The 12,428-nt window shown below is 34.8% G+C and overlaps 1 protein-coding gene across 26 annotated transcripts in view; it reads left to right on the forward strand.

Moving 5' to 3' along the window:
* The window catches only part of RFX3 (regulatory factor X3), a 312,030-nt gene extending 302,896 nt beyond the window's left edge, over positions 1-9,134 (forward strand). For 20 of the 26 annotated variants that reach the window (XR_012424754.1, XR_012424756.1, XR_012424755.1 and 17 more), the window contains one exon: positions 2,166-4,284. Coding sequence is in view for 20 of the 26 variants with exons in the window: in XM_045373202.3 (XP_045229137.1) it covers positions 2,166-2,404 (239 nt within the window). In the remaining 6 variants the exon portion in view is untranslated. Of the gene's footprint in view, positions 1-2,165 lie in introns of all 26 variants that reach the window. The other 6 variants (XM_074017567.1, XM_005581818.4, XM_045373199.2 and 3 more) reach the window with 2 other exon arrangements.
* Positions 9,135-12,428: the final 3,294 nt, after the last annotated feature.

Genomic DNA, 12,428 nt, shown 5'->3' on the forward strand with positions numbered 1-12,428 from the left:
ATATCTACAGAATTACATCCCTTTGTCCTTAGGACCTGGAGAACGGGCTTGCTTTTAAAAGTTGCTTTGTAGATTTTCCAAAGGAAACCTGTCACCCAGAGATAGACGTAAGCAAAACCTACCTGGAACACTTAAGTTTGTCCAGTCCGTTATCTCACTACCCTTTCCATCCACAACAAAATAGATAGAAGGACTTTCCTCACTTTGTCTCCACTGCCCTCCCTGCCTGAAAATGAGTTTTTGTCTTTTCAGTGCTCCCTTTTTTATTATTTTGACACTAATTTCTTAGGCACAGGGAAGTCTGTGGACAGGGAGCAGAGAAGCAGTGTGACTTGTCCTCACCTGCTGGAGGTGGCCACGCTGGTCCCATTTACCCCCAGACCTCTTGATGGCTCTTGAGATAGAGCCCGATGGGCATACTCAGGGCCTAAAGATTTAATGTGAAATCCTAGGAGTTTTTGAGGGCTTCTCCCACAAAATGAGAATTCTTGTTCTGATAATAAAAGGGATATTTGCTCCATATAAAAATTTCAAATAATACAGAGAATTAGAAACTATAGAAAGTGAAGCTTTATTATCACAACCCTAAGAGACTACCACCACGAAGAGTTTGTGTTAAGACCCTTACAGACATTTTTGTTTTATGTATAAAAACATGAAAAACCGAAACATTTCATGCAAACATGTTTCAAGTATACCCTCTTGATGAAGCAAATGTCTACAAAAGGTATCCCTCTCCCTGTAGCCCTTCAACACTTTGAATATACTTGTTCTGACACACTCAAATATTATCATTAAGTTCATTTTCCAGAGGCAAAAAGGTAACTTGATAAAGTAGGTGGGCCAAGATATCTTTTGCCTCATCTAAGAGCACTTCTTTGTTTTATTGGTCACTAATGCATGACACACATTTCTAGGTAATGCATATTAATCTCCACCTATTTAATCACAAATTACCATTTCTCAGACCTTGCTCCTGGTGGCTGTACACTGTACAACCATATATGGAAGCACTTTTACCTCTCACTGCTTTTTTCTAGAACCAGCTTTACCCCAATCATAATGAAATAAGAAAAGTCAAGGGGCCTTGTTTATAGAGACAGCTGCATTAGCAGAGATTTTTGCTGTGGGTGTCTGCCAAGTGGTAAAGCTACAATTTTACTGCTAGCAAAGAATCCAACTTAATCTGACTAAAGAGATACTTGTTGCACATTCATTGTATGTGATATGCCATAGAACAGTAGAGAATGGAGACCTGACTTTGTTTATACAAGCCACTGTAATTATCCCTCATGAAGAGGTATTCGGAGGAGACTGTCACCCAATAGTAAAGCTGTATATGTGCATTTTCTGTCTCTAATGTACTTTTGAATTTTAACAGTGCATACTGGAAAAAAATTAAATGGCATTCTATTATAATGATGCCTTAGTTAATATAAAATGTATTACAATTTGGGGGTAACCGTGATTATATAATGCATTTGATTTCCAGAAATGAATACCAGCTATTAACAGTATCAGCTGCCAAGAATGGAAATCCATTGCACATTTTTAATCTGATACTACTGCCTCAGCCTTAATAATTTTTATAATAAAAATTAAGGGTTTATTTAATACTGTGACCATCTATAACATTGATGAATGCCAAAAAGTCTTACAGCAGCCTCTGTTTATACATGGAATAGTAATATTAAGAATCAACATAGTTCTGACTCACATTAACGCTAGCACAGATAAAATGTGTATTTAGTGTAGATTTTTGGAGGAAACAAAACTTTTTTTGTATTTGCGTTTTCAGCTCAGTACATTCCTCAAAAGTCAGCATAACATACCAAAGTGACTACTTTATTATGACACAAATTATGCCATTATTTAATATAGACACTTACGGAAATTCCAAAGGCTTTTTTAAAAAAGTTAATGAAGTATCAATCACAAATTGCCAAAAGTAAATTAATCTCGCTTTGTTTGAAAGAATTATAGATGCATCAATACAGCATTGATATGAATACATTCCGATGAAAAGAAAACCTATAAGCTTTGTTTCCTGAGAAGAGCTAAGATGTTGCTTTCTTAATGTACTATATTAAAGTGTTTCTAAAGCACGTGTTGATTGCTATTTTCTAATTTGTTTTCTGATAATAGTCTTGGTTTTATTTGTGCAGATGAAGGCAGTGAAGTGGAAAGTGAAATGGATGAAGAACTGGATGACTCTTCAGAGCCTCAAGCCAAGAGAGAGAAAACAGAGCTGAGCCAGGCATTTCCAGTGGGCTGCATGCAGCCTGTTCTCGAGACTGGCGTGCAACCAAGCCTCCTGAATCCAATTCACAGCGAGCACATTGTCACAAGTACTCAGACTATCAGACAGTGCAGCGCTACAGGAAATACCTACACTGCAGTCTAAAGAATATTAAAGCGTATTTCTCCAGCTTACATTAACCCTGTTGATATTGGGCTTAAGTTGAAAATTTAATAAGCCTGAAGGTCGACTGTTGTCAAATTCTATCTGTGCTGAACATTAACTTTTTGGAGTTGTGAAATGGAATGGGTGTATGTATTTTGCCAGATTTTTTTTTTTAACGTAAACAAATTATTTGCCTCTTAATAATGAATTTTTTCCCTTAGTTTCAGGTGTCAAGAAGGATTTTTACAACACTTAATGTCAATGTTTTGTTTTCTTATAATTAAAAAGTAATTTACATTTTTTTGTAGCTTAAAATATTTTCTTGTTGATTGTTAGTCTTGGTGTATGATTTCATGTGTAAGTTTTTAAATTAGATGCACTTCTGTGAAATATCAAAAGAAATGATTGTTTTGATTGACACTGGAGGCATGCCCATTTGGCAGCAGATGCATCAAATTTGCTTTTGAAAGGTGCTTTTCATTGGACAGAACCATAAGACACTATTTTGATAACATTTTGAGTACGGAGAGAGAATACAGAGCATTTTTATTATAGTGCTAGAGGGTTTGGAAGGTCATCTATTTTTCGCTGAGGAAAAATTGAGCTGTGCATTTATCAGTTCAGAGTAAATGACAGAATTGCAAGAGATTATGCTAATAGGTACATAGTTTGTGTACATAATTATTAAAACATGTTAACAATGCAAGCTTCCATTAAACATTGAATTTTAACTATTATTTGCATACCAATTCCTCTGTTTAAAGACTACTGATTCTGTATTTGGGACCACTGCACAGATGCATTCTGCTGTTAAGTGGGGGCTGTTATAGTTAGATACTGAAGCAGGAAAAAATGACTTGACTTTTTTTTTTAAGTGTACATGCTACTTATGCTGAGCTGGACATACAGGAAACCATTCCATTTGGATGACTTTCTTTTATTCCAGGTCTTTTTCCTAATAGTAGTTCAATATGCTGCTATTATAAACGAGAATTTATAGAATGCACGGAATGTAGCAACCTACATAATGTTATTTCCTTCAAAACTATTTCCTGGTTTCTAAAGTATGTGGATTTAAATTGTAAACAGAACCTGAAGGCAGTGTAACTGGCACACCTCACTGTTACTTATCCCCAATTCTGTAGGATTTGGATAGGTGGCTGGATGGACCATTGCCATTGAAGAATGTACATCAGGGATCATCGTACCTCGGCTATTACATGGTGCCTTAAAACAGAACTGAAGCTAAGGTTTAGTAAGGTTTCTTTTGTTCATGTGACTAACTCTTCAATCCATTTGACAAAGTGTGCCTGTCATTTTCAGATTCCCGAAGTAAGGACAGGTGACATGTTCTTCAAAGGAAATTTAGGGAAAACAAAGAAAAACAAAAAGACAAAAATCAGTTTCCCTCTTTGAGTGACCGTGGATCTATTTTTTATTCTTAGAGCTGAATATTACTTGATTACAAATCAGATTGCTTAAGGGTGTGGAATAGCAGGCTAGTTTTAATACCAACTTGTTACATAAAATCATATATGTTTTAGACCATTCTTATTTAGTTACAATTTTAGAAAGTTAACAAAGTAAGCAGGTACTTATCGAAGTGCATCTTTTCAGTCTAAATGTTTGTCTGTGTGTCTAGGTGCTGGTGTGTCCACATGCACACATGAGTGCCCATGGGGCAGGAGTCTGCTACAAAGTCAGAAGGTGAGATCCTAGAGAGTTATACCCAGCCCCATTTTAATTTGCATGGAAAGCCAAGGTTCTTTTAAGCACTCAAATTATTTAATGATTAAAACACAAAAAAGGCACATCTGTTCATTTAAATAGTTGTAAAAAACTAATCAGCAAAAATAAATAGATAATAAAGCCAAAAAAAAGGAAAGCACAAAATGATTGACAGATTATCAAATGAGGCCTATATTAAAACCAAGATGTTTATCTTTCCAGTGGTATTGGGGTAAGGGGGGTGGGGGGTTGGAAAGAAGAGGTGAGCCAGTCTGTAAAGTTAGAAATACCAAATGGCTTATCAGGTAATACACAGTGTATTTAAGCTGCTGTTGCTTGATTGCCTCAGACTACTCAAATAACATCAACGACATTTCTTAAGTAAAATTTAAATATTTTAGATATAATTTTAAAAACTGATCCAAATTTTTTATTTTACAACTCATATATTTGAAAGTCTTCACTAGCATGGTAGCATCACCTTCATCTAAATATCATTTAAATTACTGTCCCCCTTTTTCCTCCCAAAAAGACAATGGATTTGTACCAAAACACACACACAAAAGGCAAACAAAACATGGTAAGCTGCAAAAGATCATGTATCTACTTCATTGTGCATAGGAAGTGTTTACAGGTAAAATTAAAATCAAAAATTGAAAAAAAACTCTTCATTTTGGCTCTTCTTTCTGAATTTTTTCAGTTTCCTGTCTCTACCCACCATCCTTTGAATGATACCATATCTGTATTGGACCAAATGTATTTATTGGTTGCATTTTGTTTATTGGATGACTTTAAATGTATTTATTATCATTGTTTCCTTTAATTTAATGTTGGATATATTTGTATCATTACAGGAATCTGATAATAATGGGCAAATTTAGATTGATGAGGCTTAGGGATCGGGGATGCTCCAGGATTCAACATTTCTTCCAATTGTTCATGGTTTGTTCTAAATTAGGACAGATTAAGAACTAATAAACATGATTACATTTGAACTAGACTCAATAAAAATATTCTGATCTCCTTTATGAATATTTAGGAATATTCTTTGTGACTAATGTAAGTAGTTTGGATCAAAACATAAAAAGAAGACCTATGGTTTATGCTACTTCTGGTTATTTGTAGTTCACAGTAAAACATGCACACACATACACACAAACATTTTCATCAATTTCAAATTTGAATTGTGAAATATTTGAGAAAATAAAAACATAATTTATACATTTGAGCAAATTGAGCAATCACATTTATTGCATCTATTTCCATTTTTCCCTTTTTTCATTCATTGAAACTGGGTTTTCTAAATAATATTAGACACTAACACTCTTAACAGATTTATTCACAAATGACACAAGTACACATTTTAAGACTTCTTTGTATTTCTTGCAATTATAACCAATCACTAGTCATGAAATATACCTACATAAACCAAGTGCTACACTTTCAGTGAGGAAGCATGTAAGGAAGGTATGTTGACTGTTTTTAAGTTTCAGAAAAGATATTTTCATAGGATTGAGTATCATGGGTATAGTTTGATCTTGACATATACTTTGAAAATCATACTCAGAAGATTTGCATTCATGAAACCAATGAACAATAGGGTGGAATGGATGAACCAGCTCCTTGGAAGACAGGGCCCAATTTTCAATTTTTTCTTTGGCTATCAAGTTGCTAGTCACTTATTCAGGATTTTCATCCAAACTGTGTTTGGACTGACTGTATAAGTCTTACTGCCTTTTCAGAAATCTGCTTTCCTTTGTGTGATTTTTCTCGTACTGTATAGCACGGTTTATGCACCTCTCTTTAGATGGTGTACTTTAAAACAAAGTAAAATTTAGAAAATGGTTTTAACACTGCATACCTAAAATTAGTAGTGTGCAGCATTGACTGCCTTTGATTTGTAGTAAACAAGTAAAAATGAATACGTTCTTGTAGATGCTGTAAAAGTCATTCAGGAATGAATACGGTTTTAGTGCCGTAATCATGAATCTTTTTATATGAATGCACTGTCTAAAAGTGCTAAATGCATTTTCAAATTTTTAAAAATTCCTCAGATGATATATTTGAAATGTCTAAAATAATGCTGTGCTTGAAACATTAGTGTAAAAGAAAAAAAAAAAATATGTGTGTCACTGTGATGTTGGTCCTCCCCGTGTGGACACAAGTAGAAAGTAAAAACTTGGCAGGTCACTTTTGTGTACAGTTTGAGGCAGTGGTTATATACAATACATTGACCTTTATTAGATCCCCTGACACACACATTCTTGGTGAGAAAATAACAACCATCCACAAATTGAGATCAGAACTTTTGTGATCTGTATGAATCACACCAGATCATGGGGGAGGAGGATTGGCATGCAGTGCTATTGAAAATTGGGCTTGTTGCTAGATCAGAACAACCTCCATGTATATGGTTAGAACAAATCAATTAATGGAATCCTAGTATTTCTGCAAGTTTGGTGATTTTTAAAAACTGGAATAGAAGCATTAATTCAGTGCTTAGTTCTAGTATTAGAAAACCCTTTTGATGTAATGCCTTGTATTAACCCTTTGAGCATTGTAAGATATACAATGGGGGACAAAAGCCTTTCAGATCATTTATTTAGACTTAGACCGGTAAAGTATACTCTATATCCAAATGTCTAATTATGCTGTTTTTTTAAAGGGGGGGGTAGGAAGAGAAAGTGTTTCCACGCCGAACACTTGCATTTTATATACAACTCTTAATTTTTCTTCAAGAGGGCTTGATATATTTATTCCCAAATATTCACTGCCATCTAAGTAAGTGTACTGTTTACAGAAAAAAAAAAATCAACTTTTCTAGCATCACACCATAGTTTCTAGAAAAGGAGGACAAATACATGGGCCTGGATAGACCTATGTCATAACTGATTTCTGCACATTGAAGGTACCTAGATTGCCTTTAAAAGGTATAAGGAAAGGGTTAAGTTTCTTTTTTTTTTTTTCTTTTTTTCCCAAAATGAAACAAAAGATCTCATTTATTTAGCTTTAGAAAGTACAAGTGTAAGTGAAGCCTTAGGAAGAAACGAGTTCGAGTGGATTAAGAGAATCTGAACTCTTTGGGGGCAGTTAGGCTATTTGGAGTTAGATCGCTCATAAAATATTGTTTGGGAATTTCACACAGGGCATAATTTTATCTATGCTCCAAAACTTTAATACTTTGTCAAAAAATTATATATAGATAGAATGGAGAGCAAAGCACTTGATTTTAAGCTCATCTGTCAGGAGATGCTATGACTACTGCTTCTGATATCTCTAAATGTCAGTCTGCTTACACCATTGCTGATTTTGTTCAAGGGACTCGCTTCGTGCACTTGATTCCCTCTGTTCCCTGCGTGATCGAACATGAAAGCAGTGTTGTCTGCAGATGTGCTTGCGCTGCCCTAGCCGGGCGCAAATAAGAGTGTAACCTATTCTGATGTCTGGTGAAAGGACATCCATAGCATAGTGCAAGTATGCCGTAAACATTGCTTTTTAGGCAGTTTAGGAAGTCAAACCATGCAAATTACTCATGTGTTAACATGCAATACTCAAAGGGTTTTAATTTAACTCTCTTCTTTTGAATTCTTCATGATGATTTACTGTAAATGCTTCTCAGTTTGCATGCCTTGATCATTGCTGCTAGTGATTTTATGTGCCAGTAGACCTGAGTTTAGTTTACCAATTTTACTTAAATAGTAAAAGCCACTTACAAAGTGACTGCCTAGGATTTTTTTTTTCCTTTCATTTGAAATAATTGATAATACTTTTTTTAAAAAGAAAAATGTGTTTTGTCTCTTCTTTTATTTTGTTCTATTTTATTTTTCTCCCCTCTTTCCTTTGTTTCTTTAAATAAATTATGATGTTGGGATTGGAAGCCCTGAGTAATGAAAATCTTTGGTAAGAATTGTTTATGTAGCTCAATAATGAGGACAACAAATCTTTTTTAGAAGAATTTTGATTCTGGGGAGGAAAGAAAATATAAAAACTCCCATTGACTGTTGATAACCAAGTAAATTTTTCCTTCAATAAATTAGTGTTTTTGAAGAAATGATCGCCTTGTTTTAACCTGCTAAACAACAATTTTAAATGACCCAATAAAGAAGCTATTGAATTTTATTCGTTTAAAAAGCATCTTTTGTACCAAAGCAAATTTTTTTCTCTACTCATTTCCATCATCAATTTGGACCTATGGTGGTGACCAATGCATTGGTTACAGAAACTTTAAGTGAGTGCCTTGAAAAAACTTGGAAATTTGTGCCTGAGGTGGTAAACTTTTAATTAGGTTAATTGTAGTGCTTACCAATCAGTAACTTCACTATCACTCAGGGCTTTCGTACCTTCTAGGTAAAACTTCTTTCATTGTGTTTTTTTAAGATAACTGTATTTTTTTTAAGTGCCATCATTTAAATTTCACTTAGTAAGTGGCCGATTACATTATTCAGTCCCACAAGCACAGAAACATAGTAACACTAGGAGATATTTGAACATTTATTTTACAATCGACTGAATATATTATGTAAATGAGGTAAGCAACTTTTGTAGAGATTGTATGTGTGAGATAATGTAATGTTCTTTTCCAGTTTTTGGACTACAGTTGAATAAACTTTTTAATTATTTAAAAACATCTTTACCGAATAACATGTGATGGTTTTTTGTATAATGTATTTGATTTTGTAAATACGTATTTCCTGATGTGATTTTTGTGAGAAATGCTAAATCTTTTAGTATATCATGTCCTCTCAAAATTGGCAGGAGCTAAATAATAGTTTGTGGGCGATTTGTATTGTGTACTGTACAATAACTGGGGAACTTTTATAATTATAAAAATATATATTAACTTTTAGTGTGTTGTTTAAACAAATGACTGGAACATACTAAAGATATTAGTAGGATTTTTCTGAATATTTCAGACTTGAACTCAGGCTAGCTTTCTTGTGTTTTTCAAAACAAAATGGTGTCTTGTCTTTTAAAATCAATAAATTTGTTTCCTTGTTACAAATACATTGGAAATGGCTTGGGTTTTTTTCCCCTCAAATCACTGCCTGGAAGCTAATAATACAGTACCTCATCTGGAGGGTAGTATCTGTCATTCATTAACTTAGAAACAAAATTAAGTTGTTTTCCTTTTTTGTGTCAAATGAAATTGGCAATATTTACACATGAACAGCACAAAAAGAGAAAATTATAAGCCCAGCAGGGTACAAATCTTACCGTCAAAGAAAATTAATGATTGAGTGCTATATAATTTCAGAAGCTGTCACATTTCCATTGTAAATCCAGATTTTTGGATGTGCATAGTGTGTTTGTTTTATGTCACTTCACAGATATTTGGCACTCAAGTTCCTTTCTTACATTCAACTTGCTTATTAAAATTTAACGCACTTAAGAAGATATGCTGCCAGTGTTTTTCCATAGAATACCTACAGGAAAATTCACTTTTTGGTGTACAATTCTATGAGTATTGACAGACACATACAATCATGTAGCCACCACCCTAATCAAGTTTAAAATGATTTATGTCACATTTAATTTACTTTCAAATCACTATATATATATATATATAGCCTCCTGTTAGAATATGGAATAGCCCATTTATATGGGGTTTCTTTAAAAGAAATACAAGGCAAAAAATATACTTTTTGGAATCTCCAGCATGATACTTCCAGATCGTAGTCTAAAGTTATCTCTAAAACTACACTATTGCTGGGTGCAGTGGCTCATGCCTGTAATCCCAGCACTTTGGGAGGCCAAGACGGACGGATCACGAGGTCAGGAGTTCGAGAACAGCCTGGCCAATATGGTGAAACCCCGTCCTACTGAAAATACAAAAATTACCCAGGCGTGGTGGCACACACCCATAGTCCCAGCTACTTGGGAGACTGAGGCAGAAGAATCGCTTGAACCCGGGAGGTGGAGATTGCAGTGAGCCGAGATCGTGCCACTGCACTCCAGCCTGGTCAACAGAGCAAGACTCCGTCTAAAAAACAAATAAAAACAGCTACACTATTGGCATCATAGCCCACAGAAACACCAAATTCATTTTAACTTACATTGGTATTTAAACTAGTAGCTTAGAAACGTATCCAAATAATGTTATTTAATAAACAAATGAAAGAACTGTAGGCAAAATTATAGCTAATAGTAGAGACAATACTAGAGTAGAAAGAAAAGTAATCTGACCAATTTAGGCATTTTTATGTTGCAGCCATTGCCACTTGGAAGATATTTGGAATTTTCATACAAAATGAAGAGTTCCCAGTTTCTAATCTTATTTTCATACTTGATTTCCCTTGGAAATTTTAGGTCTTTCAAATCTCTTATAATTAGTGCATTACTTGGCTATAATACTAGTCCTGCCATGAGTTTTTAATATTATTTTCTTCTGCTTTGGAACTCAGACATTTCAAAACTTGAACTCAGCCTACTACCAGAGAAATGTAACTTGTTTTTATTTACCCATTCAATTCGATCACCAAATATGTTTTCATTTTGGTCTAAAGGTAATGTAGTTTCTCTCTGTTGCTCACTCTCTCTCTCTCTCTCTCTCTTTCTCTCTTTTTGAAAATACAAATAAAAGATAATGAAGTTTCTTGAGACTATGGAGTTCACATAGCTAGTCTCTCATGATCAATAATCACAACCTCGAAGGAGACAAACATTCATGTGAATGTGGAGCAACCTCTAAAACTGAGGTTTTAACTTGTATAACACTTGAATGTTTTGCAGTTTGTGTGTATGCCCATATTTCTGCGAAGAAGTTTCATAGTTTTCATCACATTTTCAAAGGTATGTGCAACCCAAAACTCACTGTTTAGAATGCTACCACTAAATTTCAAACATATAAAATGACAAGTCTAGAAATAGCATATTAATAATTACTAATAGCATGTTGATTCGTTATTATCAACAGTAAATAACAAACCCCAAGCCTTTGCATAATCTTAAAAGATTATGCTCTCTTGGGTTCAAAAAGTTATAGTGAAGCCTTCAAACTCAAACCATTTACTCTCGATTTTGTACTCAGGTTGCAATGCAATAGAAACAATGACAAAGTCAAAATGGCATAATTCAGTTGGAGCTTCTGAAGAATTAACTGATTTTAAAGATATTGGTGATAATTCTTATCTAGAACTGTATCCACTCACAACAAGAATTATATGGCACACTCCCACAGGAATTGAGGAAAGCTTAATGGAGTATTTGCAATGATGTGTTAATGGTTAATTTTTTTGTCTTTAATGATAAAATGTTTATATAAGATAATTCTGTTCATATAGAAAATAGATACAAGTTGGGTAAATAAGTACTAAGACAGTTGCTATAGTTCCCGCTTCCCTAGTTGGTCATTAGGCCTCAGTTGATGACCACATCTTACTAATTCCTCTCCTCATTGCACATTCTTACTCTGCTAGGGCCTGCTTGGTAGGTTGCTGAAAGGGTGACTCAACCCTTCATTCCTTGCAGTCTTGTTTATTGGGTTATCACAGTTTTCCATTGACTATGAAGCTGAGATACTGAGAGGACAAGTAGCAGGATAGTCCTCCTGACTCCAATTATGAAGCAATAATCCAACTTCCTTTTTATAACTGTGGTTAACTACCTGAATCACTAGAGCAACTGCCTTCCTTACCTGTTGGTTCAGAACCATGAGGAACCCAAACTGGCCAAGGGATAGTCTTAGGACTGACTGTCTCGGCTCCAGTTTAATAAAATCATGACTTGGTTCCCAAGTGGAAGCAGTCCTGCCTTGAATATTTGGGCCTCCAAAGTCACTAAGCTCAATGTTTGAGGCCTGAAAAGCAAAAATCTTGTAAATGGCTTGTTTGGTGTAAAAAGGGGCTACTCCCAACTAGATTCCTTGATTCCAGGAACCATGTATTCTAACTGTGAAAGAAATGGTGCTAAATATTGATGGCTATTTATTGTCTCCCAGCTGACATCATGGCTGAGCCTTTAGCAGGCTGTTCTATTTCTTGTTCTATGGAGTGAGCTGTTTCCGTGTGATGAAATGCATGAGACTTCTGAATTCTGTGGTGAAAGCCCACATCCCTTCACCATATAATTAGTTCTATAATCAGTAGAGGATTGTGTAGGATATCATATTCATGAATAAAATAACTATAAATGGAAGAGTGATGGAAAAGGCAAATCTACATCTGGAATATTTCTCTATTCCTTTAAGAGAGTTGCTTTTCCCTCTTTGATGAAAAAGATCCTATGTAATAAACCTGCCACTTGGTCGCCCTGGGGAATAGGGCCACTTCAGGAGGCCTAGCGTTGACTTCTGTTATGG

Source organism: Macaca fascicularis, chromosome 15 (assembly GCF_037993035.2).
Source record: "Macaca fascicularis isolate 582-1 chromosome 15, T2T-MFA8v1.1".
In the NCBI taxonomy this organism is placed as follows: Eukaryota; Metazoa; Chordata; class Mammalia; order Primates; family Cercopithecidae; genus Macaca; species Macaca fascicularis.